The 13327-nt window shown below is 41.7% G+C and overlaps 1 protein-coding gene across 4 annotated transcripts in view; it reads right to left on the bottom strand.

Moving 5' to 3' along the window:
• Positions 1–13327, bottom strand: part of LOC144797751 (NXPE family member 3-like) — a 627879-nt gene that overhangs the window by 54500 nt on the left and 560052 nt on the right. Inside the window, exon 5 of one of the 4 annotated variants that reach the window (XM_078668504.1) lies at positions 3738–6154. The exons of the other annotated variants lie outside the window; for them this stretch is intronic. Within the exon in view, the coding sequence (XP_078524630.1) occupies positions 5622–6154 (533 nt within the window). The 3' untranslated portion in view covers positions 3738–5621. Of the gene's footprint in view, positions 1–3737; positions 6155–13327 lie in introns of those variants that run through there. 4 annotated transcript variants of the gene reach the window in all.

The raw sequence follows: 13327 nt of genomic DNA on the forward strand, positions 1-13327 counted from the left end.
CATCAACCTCATTCTCACAAATTTCTTCCTCAACACCACCTTCAGAAACATCACAAACCAAACGTGAAAGACAATCAGCGGTCACATTCTCTACACCTGGTATATAATCCACACTAAAATTAAATTCCTGAAGACTAATGACCCACTTTCTAATCCGTGAAGAGACACTATCTAAACCTTTTATTGTGAAAATTTCCTTTAAAGGTTTATGATCTGAACAAACCTTAAAGAGCCCAAAAAATTGCCAAAACTTCTTTTTCTATCACTGAATAGTTTAATTCTGCACCCCTTAAACTCCTAGAAGCACAAGAAATAGGTTTTTCCTTTCCACCTCTATTCTGTTTTAGTATGGCACCTAAGCCCTTGAAACTTGTATCAGTTATCACAAAAGTCTCTTCATAAGGAATAAAAGCTTGTAAATTGGGAGCATCAACTAAATCTTTTTTAATTTCCTCAAATTCTTTTTGACATTCATCTGACCATATAAATTCCTTATTCTTTCCTAGTAAATTCCTTAAGTTACTAGATTTGCTAGTTAGATTTGTTATGAATTTACCATAATATTCCACCATACCTAGAAAAGAAACAATCTCTTCTTTGCTCTTTGGAGACACTACATTTTGTATGGTATCTACCAAATCCTTCTTTGGTGAAATTCCTAAAGCTGATATACTGTGTCCTAGATAATTAACCTCACTAACTGAAAATTTGCATTTCTCATATTTCAACGTAAGTCCAGCAGATTCCAACCTCCTTAAAACCAATCTCAAAGTCTTGTCATGCTCCTCTTGATTATTTCCAAAAATCAGTAAATCATCTTGGTACCATTTTACCGATGTTATCCCTTATAAAATAGAAGCCATAACTCGCTGAAAAACCAAAGCAGCAGACACAAGACCAAACGGCATCCTTTTATACTTAAATGCACCCATGGGAGTGATAAAAGCAGTTAGGTCTTGTGACTCCTGCGTCAACTCAAACTGATGATAAGCCTGAGTAAGATCTAATGTTGTAAAAACCTTAGAATCACCCAAAGAAGTTAATAACTCATCTATATTTGGTTATGGAAATGTATCCACAATTACCTCTTTATTGAGTGATCTCAAATCACAGCATAATCTTATAACGTCATTAGGTTTGTTCGCTACAACAACTGGTGCCAACCATTCTGTTGCCTCCACAGAAGCAATAATATCTTGTTCAACTCTTGTTCAACCTTTTCTTGTACAGCTATCGGAATCCTTCTTACATTAGTAATGACAGGTACAGCATCTTTCTTTAACTTAATACTATGCTTGTAACCTTTGAGACAACCTAATTCTGGACGAAAAAGTAGTGGAAACTCCTTTATAAAAGAGTTACCATCCGATTCTACTTTCTGAATCTGAACCTGTGGATTTGAGTTAGGATTTAACATCACCCCCAATAAACGTTGATGTGGCCATCCATTTAAACAATCGCCAACTTTTGAAACATAGATTTTTCCAACGATTATTTTCTTCTCCATTTCAATAGAAGCATTAAAGTAACCCAACATTCTTATGGGAGAACCACCATACCCACCTGGGTTTACATCCATTTTGAAAAGCCTATTTTTTATTTTAAAACATTTTTCATAAATTTCTTTTGAAATAATTGAAATATGTGCACAAGAATCAAACTTCATTTCTAAAACTATACCATCAACCTTAACTTTACCAACTAGATGATCATTACTTCTTTTCTCTTTTACTTGACATATAATCTCTTTTATCTCCTTATTAATTACTTTCTTATCTTTAGACTTACAAAATTTCACAAAATGTCCCTTTTTCCCACACCCATGACACACAAAACTCAAAGCGGGACATAACTTTGAGTTTGCTTTGTGACCAGACTTTCCAAACCTGAAACATGTTATTGTAGTAGAAGATGTTTCTTCTTTACCTAAATCTTTCACAAATTTATTTACATCTTTTACCTGACAAACATTTTCTTTCAGTTCCTCAACTACTGCCTCGGTTTTTCCTTTGTCACCCTTTAACTCATTTACACATTTTAACACGTGCTCCACCCTTTTTGCTATATCTACTACCTCTTCTAAAGGTGGTTTGTCCTTCAGCCACAATTCCTCTCTGATCTTATCCTCTCTACATTTTAAAACAAACTTATCTCCTAAATGCTCTTCATTTGCTGCACCAAATTTACAAGTAGAGGACAATTTTCTTAAAGCAGTTAAATAATCCTCAACTGATTCATCTTTTCCTTGCTCCCTTCTTCCAAAATGGTATCTTTCCATAATTGTGCTCACACGAGGCAAATAGTGTTTATCTAACTGTAATAAACATACCTCATACGCATCCAAACCTCATTGTTCCTGAGGTGATAAAGCTGGTAAATTCTCCAGCACCTCCTGACCCTCTCCTCCTAGACAATGTAACAATAAAGAACATTTTCTTTTCACACTTAAGTTAGTGCAACATACCCTTGCATAATGTGCAAAAAACATTTTCCATTTGCTCCATTTTACTTTGGGTTCTCCTGGATCACTAAGGAAAAATGGTGGAGTAGTCACATTCTGCATTTTTTCCTTTTTTTTAAACTTAAATTCAATTAAAATAATTCTTCCTTGCAATTTCTATTTTAATATTCTTAAATTTATAAATAAATGATACTATAATAAAAACAAATCTCTTACTACTAGAATAACAGTAATAAATACATCACCATGTTATTACATAAAACATTCCAAAATATTCAAATTGCATTTTTACTTAAAAGATTTAAGTCTATTAACTCTATAATTTAAATATAATAACACCATAGCATTCTTATTTTTATTCTTTGTTTTTTTTTTAAACCAAAGAGCATTTAAAATTATACTTAGCAGTCTTCCTTGAATACACTCTACTCGACGATATTCTTGTCATGAACGCTCTTTCCCACTACTTCCTGTTTGTTTATTTCCAAGTTGAACACAACGTGAGCTCTCACATAAGCACGCTGATAACACAAACCATCAGTTATCGCGTTATCTCTTTTCTTTGAGCTCACACATAAACACACGCCGGAAACGCGAACACTCAATCATCGCATAGACTCGTAGTCTCTTCACGCAGTACGCTATGTGCTGAATCCCCTAACAACATTCCAAAACGTCTTCAAATGATTCTTGCAGCCGACCGAAGAAGATCTCCGCTCCCTCTTCAAACTGACACTAAGCCGCAACGCTCCTTTCCTCCACAGGCGCTTCAAACACCAATTTCGTTTTAAATTAAATGTACGTGCCCGAACTCTTCTTCAGTTTACCTTCCCACCCTGTATTATTTATAAACAACCGCTGGAGAAGTTTTAACTTCCTGACTTTTCACCACAGCCGCAGGGGAAGGACAAGCGACACGCTCAAATTGAAAACTGTCAATTTTAAATATACACATACTCTTCTCCGTTTACCTTCCCACCTTGAATTTTATCAGCCGCAGGAGAAGCTTTATAACTTCTCTTCTTTTACAACTGCTGCCAGAGAAGGTAAAACGACACACTTTTAATTCAAATCTGTTTCTTTTCATATGCGTTTTTTTCCACTGCCATATTTTCCCTCGTACCTTCATATATAAATTTATATCTCAAAAAGTCCTTTCACTTCAACACACTCTTCATTCTACTTAGCTTGATGTTGAGGTGTTTATCTCTTCTTTGATTCCTCCTTGTTGACCCTCGTCGCCAATGAAAAGTTCATAATAATCACAGAAACGTTGGTGATGTAACGTAGATATTTATTAATTAACACCCCATCCATCAGCTGCCCAGGAGTAACTGACTTCTAGAGAACATCAATAAGCACAGCATTCCAAGTTCCACAGAACCTTCATCAAGGAAGAACAGTTAGGACACTACACCACGCACTCGCATAATTCCAATTTTCTGTCTCAGTCTGACTATAGATTTGTCTCCTACTAACCCAGACTTGCCAACACTCTCGGGCTAAAAAGAGATAGGATTTTTCACATTTTTAAAACAACGAGTAGTATAACAATCACATGGAGGCAAAGGACATCTGATCATTAGCAAACATGTGAGTGTGGTGTCAGTAACTCCAGACACTGCTGCAGGGTAGACTTTTGAGCAGAGTGCTCAAGTGTCCCAGGTCCAGGTGTTTTGCTTTGCATTCTGGAATTAGTCGTCCCTTTAGAGCCCGTTATTAAATTAGGACTAGAAGTCCCAGAATGACAAAATATCTGTTTAGGATAAGCTACTCACGCCCAAGCCTGCAAAACTGAACAGTAACCTGCTTCCTGCTCATGGGAAATTCTCCTTGTGATTGGCTCACTCTTTCCATAACATTTCACCCATTTGGAATTACCATAGTGTTTTCCCATGCTGTCAAGTAGGCACCTCCACTGTGTATGTGTGAATTTGTGTTTTTTTCGCAGACAATATTTAAAAATTGTGAGACCGTCTGTGTCTACTTACAGAAAAAGTTGTAATGAGATGATGACCACAGGCTGGCAGGAGGCCTTAACAAGATGTAAATGGATGTAATGTAATGTAAAAGGATTTGTAGAGCGTGGACTAATCACCCATGAGGTTCTTTAAGCGCTAAGTAGGTGTGGAAGGTCCAGAGTATCAGTCAATAATGTAGAAACGTGGGGCAAAACCGGTAGACAGTAGGGATACATTTTTCAGAGATTTCCAAAATCCTGCAAATTACAACTTTAGTGAAAGCAAAAGAAAAATAAACCTACCACACAAGAAAGAAAAGCGGTCTAGTTTGGGAGGGAGTCTCCCGCAGTATTAATTTGTGTCCTTTAGGATTCCCCCAGAGATGTCAGGTGCAACTCAAAGTCAACATTGTAAAGTAACTAGATGCTATGAGATTTGAGATAAAGAGAGTGGAATGCACAGGTCTTACAGCTCTGCAGAGATTCAGCTGATGCAGGCTTGAAGGAGTCTTACCTGGCAGGTGAAGCTGTTTGTGGTGGTGTGTCCCTCACATGTCTGCAAACCGACCCCAATTAAAAGTTCACATTAGCTTCTACACATGTCCAGTTTAATTTGCTTACCAAAGATTGCCACAAAGGCCATCACGGAGGGGATTGTATTTGCCAGATACCACAGAGTTCTTTTCTAAGAGGAGGTCACAGAAAATTGATGAAAGAGAAAATCAAGAGTTGCTAAGACAACTCACGCAACAAATTCATCCACTGCATATATCTATATGTGAGCCGCAGGATTGAACATTGACAGGTCCAACCAGCTGCTCGCCTACTACAGGTCTTTGACCCAGTTGTTATTAAGTCATGAAATAAAAACAACTCTTTCTAAAGTGCTTTGAGATTTGAGATAGCAAACCATTTTAGCATCATCTGGTAACAGGATACTCATCAACGGTACTGTCAAAATCATGCAGTCACTGTATTCCAGCCTTCCTTTATTTTGCTACTAGCCACGGATATTGACGCTCATCGTTCTAGCCAACTCTTAAAATATCAGTGTCAGCTTCTATCTGCTTACAATGTTCTGATTTCAAAGACCAGCTGCTCTTTTCCAATACCTTGAGACAGGGAGAAAAAACACCTTCACTTGTCCATGACCTTCCTGTGGTATTATCAGAAAGTTTGGGCCTCATCTTCACCTCAAAGTCACTTGGGACAGATGAAAGAAAGGAACATGTCTACTTCATTTTGGATGATGATCTTCCCAGGATGGATGTCTTCCTTCAGATAGTGACAGGAGGTCATGTCCCACGCATCCACTATGGCCACGGGGAGCTCGGAGAACATCTTCCTCAGGATCATGTCTAGCTGGAGGGACAGCCAGTCACTCCCATATATTGACGTATAGCTTGTGTTGGCAGTTTTGATGATCACTGTGGTCTTGGGGCTCCTCTTCAGGAGTTCTGTGATGGATCTTCGGATGTTTCTCACCCGATGGATGTACAGCTCCACTGGGTAAGTAGTGAAATGAGCCCAGATGGTGAACACGATGACCACATCAGGCCCACCACCAATATTAGTGATGTCATTCGCCATGTAGTGGATGTCCGCCATCATGGTTTTTTCTGTCCGTAGTGGGTTGCCATGGGCTCTCCAGAGAATCATTAGGCCGTTGTCTGGGTCCACGGCCAAGAGGGGGCCTGACTTGTATCTCACATGCAAGTCGATTTGCCTGATGGCTGTGGAATGAACAAAAAGGACTTTCAGAACAAGAGTGAGAGAGAGTGAGCCAGTCATAGATAGAAAACTTCAGGTGAAGGAAATCAGAGGGCAAAGAGAGGTTAAAGTGGGAACCTGTGAGAGTTGGACTGTAACAGAGGGGATATGATAGCAAATGGAGGCTCGAGTGTCAAAGTGAGAGCGGCAAGAGTCCGAGAAGGACTATGTCAGGGTATTAGGTCAGAGCAGAAAAAGTTCACACAGATAGGCCAGAGGCTGAGGAGGACAATACAATTTGGCTAATTTTAACCATATATGGGGTCCTTTTCTCAATTCACGATGATTTGATTATATTTTGTACATTTGTTGTTAATGGGTATACACATTTCCTTTTTTTTCCCCTTTAATTTTTGAATGCATATGATTCTTTATTCTCTGTAATTATACTGCTATATTTTGTTATGTCATTCATTTGTCTATGTATGCAACTGTGGTACTGGTACTAATTTGTTTTTATTTTGTTTTGATTTATTCGCTTCATAACTTTTAATTTATCCTTTACAGTTTCTTTATTTTTTTGTTGAGGATATTTGAATGTTCATCATTGTTCATATCATTTTGAAAAACTTTAATAAAGAATTGAGATACAAAAAAAGAGAGGAAATCTTTGTGGGTTTAGTGGGCAAGCCAGAGTGTAAGGAGATAAGATGCCAAGGATATCAGGAGAGGATGATTTCAAGAAAAAGGTCTCACATAAATGAGAATGAGGCCAGGGGGTGGGATGCTAGAGGAAAGGAGAAGAAGCAGGTGAGATAGGAAGAAATTCAGAGACTGGAGTGAGGTCTTACTGGAAGGTCACAGAAAGAGATGGGGTCACAAGAGGTGGTGAGGTAAAGGAAGTCATCTAGAGAAAAGATGTGAGTAACTGGCCGTCTGAGGACAGAGGTCAGAAAATAAAGACTTCCAAGAGTATAGAAAGCCAGAGGAAGAGAAGCTCGAGAAGGAGGCGATCAGAATGGGAGTAAGTCACAGAGGCTGGGGGTCTGAATATTCGGATCTTAGAAGGGGAACAGGAGAGAAAGTAAGGGTCTCAGATAGTCAGAAGGTTAATAGCTCAGAATGGAAATCAAAGAGGAAGGGGAGCAGGAAAATAGGTCAAACAGGTGAGAGACCAGAAAATGGGAATGGAGGAGAAAAGGTCATAAATTAGGCACAAAAGTGTTAAGAGGGTGGGGTCTCGGAGGGCATAGGTGTAGTTGGAATGTTGCTGAAGGTCTGAGTAAGTGGTTCTTACAGGTATGACAGAATTATGTTTAGCAACATGGATTGTATGGCAGAACTGTGTGACATGTAATTATGTTTCACACCCACTTCTCAGAATAATTTCCATTTTGGGGACAAACCGAAGCCGTTAGAAAGGTAACAGAGGCCCAGCACATTTTCAGTGTCAAGGGGTTGTGTTGTAACATTTATTTTTACCTTCTAAGGAAACCTGCCCTGTTTTTTAGTGATGGGCAGCTGTATCACCAGACGGTGTAAGATGCTGGCGCTGCTGTTTTCCTTTTCCCTGCAGGGTACGTTTTTATGCTAGAAACAGGTGATTATGCAATGTGCCCCCACATGAAATTTTGAACTGTGCCTGCAAAAACCTGTGAAATGCCTGGGACATAATGAACCCCAAACCCAATGTGAGAAACATCCCTATATCTGTTCAAGCAGGTCGGTTGCTGGATGTACAGGTAGAAGTGTAAAGGTGGAGGGAAGGAGATGTACATGTAACACCAGACAAGACCAGGCGCAAAGCAGCAAAAACACTATACACTAAAAACTTTAAAGTACCTGCCATTGCACAGTAATAAATTGCTGCACACTAAAACAACAAGGGGCATATGCACAAACCCCTATCACCACCAGAATGTCACTTTTAGCTAAGTTCTGTTGGCGATACTCCCTTCTCCTTATTTACAAAGCAGCGTTAAGCCACTTAACGTGGCTTAGTGCAGCCTTGTAAATAAGGCCCCTTTGATGCTTCACTTAGCGTGAAAGGGGTGTGCATTGGGTGTTGCAATAGGTATTCTGCTGCAATCCCACTGTTTTTTTACGCTGCCCCATATTTAAAAGGCTGGAGCAGAGCCAAAAACTAAGACCATGAACAACCTGGTCTAAGACTGGTGATATTTTTTGCTCTTTCGCAGCACACATAGAAAGAGCAAATCACCTTTCAAGATTGTTTATGTGCAGGAAGGTGTCCCTTCCTGCACATACACAAATGCCGCTGCTGCAAGGGATCCCATGCAGCATGGCGCAAGAGTCCCTGTGCTGCTGCTTGGCAGCTTTTTTAGCGCCAGCACTAGGAGAAACACAAGGCATGCGCATAGCTGTGCTTTAAAAATGTCAGAGCGTGGCATTGCCAATTTTGGCGTATGCCATGCTCCAGCATTCTGTTGTAAATAGACCCAGAAGTGTCTTTACACTAACTTACATCATACTTACAGCAATCGCTCAATTGCTGGAACATAAAACAACCTTTTCCCTTAACTGACTATTACTGGTAAACAACACCTACTTCAGGGCAGGGAGAGACGACTGTCTCCTAGGAGCATCAGGATCTAAGAGTGGAACAACATCCCTCTAGATATTAAGACAATTCCATCCTCTGATGCCTTTAAAAAGGAGCTGAAAAGACAACTATTTCAATGCCACTTTCATCTGTAAAAAAACCTTTTTTAGGTTGAGCCTAGCGGCAGCGCGCATGCACTGCGTGCTCTGCGACACTGCTGTAGTAGAATATGGGAGAGAAGATCCGCCCATTCTCCTCCCATATTTGTCATTGGCTTGTGTGATTGTCTTTCGTACATGCTGCCTTCGGATTCATTAATAGGCTTGTTAGTCCCCCCTTAGTACAGCATTGTCTTCATTTGTACCCTCCCATGGCGACTGGCCCCTTTACTTCGGTGTTACACGGGTCATGTTATTTAGTCTGTAAGCACTATTTACTTTATTGAGTTTCTCTTATTGCACGCCGGACATGCCCTGCTTCAGCTCAAAAAGCCAGTGTTTTTTTAAGCAGCAGGGCCGCCTCCGTAACACGGGTGCCCACTTTCAAGCACTTTAACCCGGCATTATCTCGTGTCTGTTTCAACACCCCCTCCCCCTGAAGTAAAATGGATTTAGAAATGATTAGCAAATTAAATCATGTGAATTCAAGGTGGCACATAATGCTGTGCTAATGGGCTGAAGCTGACAACGGCACATCTGTGTTACATGTCATCTGTACTAAAGCCACCTGATGGTTTGTTTTCAAAAGCCTATTTCTTTAACAACAACACGACCACCAATACCACCATCCCCAATACCACCACCTGCACCAATACTATCACCACGAATACCACCACCACCACCAATACCACCACCACCACTATCACCACCACCAATATCACCACCAATACCACCATAACCACCACCAATACCACCATCAACACCAATACCACCACCACCACCATCAATACCACCATCTCCACCCACCACCACTAATACCACCACTACCAACACCAACACCACCAATACCACCACCATTACCACCACCACCAATACCACCACCAATACCACCATCACCAACAATGCCACCACCACCACCAATACCACTACCTCCAATACTACCACCATCAACACCACCACCAATACCGCCACCACCACCAATACCAGGAATTCCACCACCACAATCAATACCACCACCAACAATACCACCACCAATACCAACACCACCAATACCACCACCACCACCAATACTACCACCACCAATCCAATACCAACACCACCAATACCAATACCACCACCAATACCACAAATGACAATACCACCACCACCAATACCGCCAACCTCACCACTAATACCACCACTACCAATATCACCACCACCAATGCCACCACTACCAATACCACTACCAATACCACCACCAAAACCACTACCACCACCAATACCACCATCACCACCAATAGCACCACCACCAATGTTCCCTCTAATTTTTTTCCTCTGTGTGCGGCAGTGAAGGGTCTCTGTGTGCTGCAACCATGGCTATGTGCGCCAGGAACCAGACCGCGCGTGCGGGGCCAAATGTCGCTCAAAACGTTTACTTGAAATAAAAAGTGAAAAGATGGGGCATTTCACACATACATTGCCACAATAAGGGTCTTAAGAGCAGTTTGCAAATTGGATAAACACGAGAAAGGGCTCTGATTAACATCAATACTTTAACAAAAGCCCTGCTCTTGCAGCCGCGCATTACTAACAAAACAGTAGAGCCAGTTTAAAAACACAGCGTGTACTTGCAGAATGTACACACTGTGTTTTTAAACTGGCTCTACTGTTTTGTTAGTAAAGCGCGGTGCGGGGGAGATTGTGGCCTTTTGTTAAAGTATTGATGTTAATCAGAGCCCGTGGACAACAATAGTTTTTGCTTCACGATATTTGTGTATCACAATATTTTCCCCTGATATTTCTGCCTCCTGATATTTACAGCTTAATATTTTGTCCAAACACCATAAAACCATTTACAATATTATAACTTCTACCATCTCTCATAATGTACAGTAAATGTTTAAGAGCATGAGTCTGGAGTTTGTTGCCTTTAGACCCCAGATTCTACACATCATTTCCACTAATGCTCTCTGTGTTAAGAAATACGCCTTGTAGAACAGTAGGCCTGTCCATGGAAGCCTGGATCCAATGGATTGTCATCCACAGAGGAATGCCCAAAGATGGTTCTCAACTCTAGTTTAGCCACAAAGGGTTCCATTGCCTGCACAAATAACAATGGGCAGCCCTGCCACGTATCACACATCAGTTGTAGTTAGTGGGTGAGTGCTTGCGTGGCCGTTGGACGAAGAACACTTAATAATAAAGGTTCCATTGCTACGGCAAGGCAGCATGAATAAAACACTTCTGAGCGAAAACAGATCCTGTTTGGGAATCTCTGACATCTGCCCAGGCACATGTGACACCAGCAGATCCCCATTGAGCGAGGCCCTAAAAAGGGAGCTCAAAGCACTGCGCAGAGTGAGAGCTCACTGACACAGCGGAACACTTGCATCAGCCCTGAGCCTTAGAGAGAGAGGCTCAGCCCCTGTTTACAGTGCAAACCCAGACAGCACTCCATAGCACAGCAGGCCTTGCAGAACGAGAGTCAGCTCCACGCCTTGTCTGAGTGATGGGTGAACCAGCAAGTGCTGGAACCAGGACCTGTGAATGAACGCAGTTTAAGCAATTATCAAAAATTGCCAGTCCAGCCCTTATCTGAAGATACATTGCCTTGTAATACTTTCTGTGGCTAACTTTTTTATCCCGAAAAACTTTGCCAGCTGGGACTTGTAGTTTCTCTTTTTCCTATCCCACAGAATGGGCATGATACAAATCCCAGCATGCAAAGTTCAACGGCTTTTTTAAAAAAAAAAAAAAAGGGCTTTGTGGACCTAGGTTGCTTCTACACTGAGCTACTAGAGTTTGAGGAGCTCCTAGGCACATGTGACCTTCCTTTTCAAGTGATTTGAAGCAGTTTCAAGATCCTTTTAGAGCTTCTCATTGCTCAAAATGGTGGAATTTCTGATATGTAACTCTTTCCATTGACTTCGCTGCTTGGTGTTACTAGTGAAAAAGTGTCACCCTAAGTATCACCCAATTGCCCATTCAGCATCACTCATAAGGACATGGAGACCATAGAAATGTTGCACATGAGCAATTTGAAAACTTGGAAGCTATATAAGTATTCCATTTCCACCAGTTGAACATTTAATACTCAAGTTCTAATGGAAGGAGACCCTTTGAAAGTCAGCAGTACAGTATTATATTTATATAGCGGTCCCAACCAAGAGTACCTGCCTGAACCCGCGGCGTAGGTATATAGTAGTTCAGCTGACTTGCTGTGGCTGCTATTAATAAATACAATTAATGCTTCAATCAGTCTGAGTTGCATGCGCTCTCTGCCTTTGGTGTACTGTGGCTGAGAACTGTGCAGTCACGCTGTCTGACTCCGCTCAGTTTTCTGCTGTCTGCCGTTAGTGTACTTTAGTTCAGTGACTTCGTAGAGTTTCTAGTTGCTCAAATGGATGTCATTTTATGTTTCCCTTGTCTTCATTGCATGACTTTGCTCTCGAGAAAGTGACACTCATAATCATTGAAATGTCACTCTTAATTACACTGAAATTATGAAAATGTCACAAGCAATTTGAAACCTTGGAAGCTATGAATGGGGCAGCCCAGTAACATGCTGCTCTCTAGAAGGTATGACGCCGGATGATTGTTGGCTTTTCTTTAAGGGCTCCGATTAAGATCAATACTTTAACAAAAGCCCACAATTGCTCTCGCAGCCGTGCATTACTAACACAACAGTAGAGCCAGTTTAAAAACACAGCGTGTACTTGCAGAATGTACACACTGTGTTTTTTAAGTGGCTCTACTGTTGTGTTGGTAAAGCGCGGTGCGCGGGATGATTGTGGGCTTTTGTTAAAGTATTGATGCTAATCAGAGCCCGTGAAGGGGCTCTGATTAACATCAACATTTAAACAAAAGCCCACAATCATCCCGCGCTGTACCAACAGCCACATAGCACCATGCCCCAAGAAAGCCTTACCTGTACTCCGTCCCGACTCCGGCACGCCGCAATTAGAAAGTGACTGTTTTTTCGCGCCACTCGCTGTTTTAAAGCAGCGGCGCGAGTCTCTCTTGCAACGTTCTGGCTGTGTGCGCGCTCCACACACGGAGTGCGCGCTCACGTCTGGAGAGGTGCGCGCGCGCCCGCGCGCGTTAGCAGGAACAGTGACCACCACCAATACCACCCCCACCACCAATATCACCACCACCAATACCACCACCAACACCAATAACACCACCAATACACCACCAATACCACCGCCACCACCACCAATGCCACCACCACCAATACCACCACCACTAATGCCAGTACCACCACCACCAATACCACCAATACCAATACCACCAGCACCAATACCAATACCTCCACCACCAATACCGCCAACACCACCAATACCACCACCACCAATACCACCACCACCAATACCACCACCACTAATGCCAATACCAATACCACCACCTCAGCGCCTCTCGCTCACTAGTAATAGCAGGGACACTGCATGAGGCTGGAACTGCAGCCGAAAGCATCCCTCCCTTTCTCCCTCCAT

Source organism: Lissotriton helveticus, chromosome 12, assembly GCF_964261635.1.
Source record: "Lissotriton helveticus chromosome 12, aLisHel1.1, whole genome shotgun sequence".
NCBI classification, from domain to species: Eukaryota; Metazoa; Chordata; class Amphibia; order Caudata; family Salamandridae; genus Lissotriton; species Lissotriton helveticus.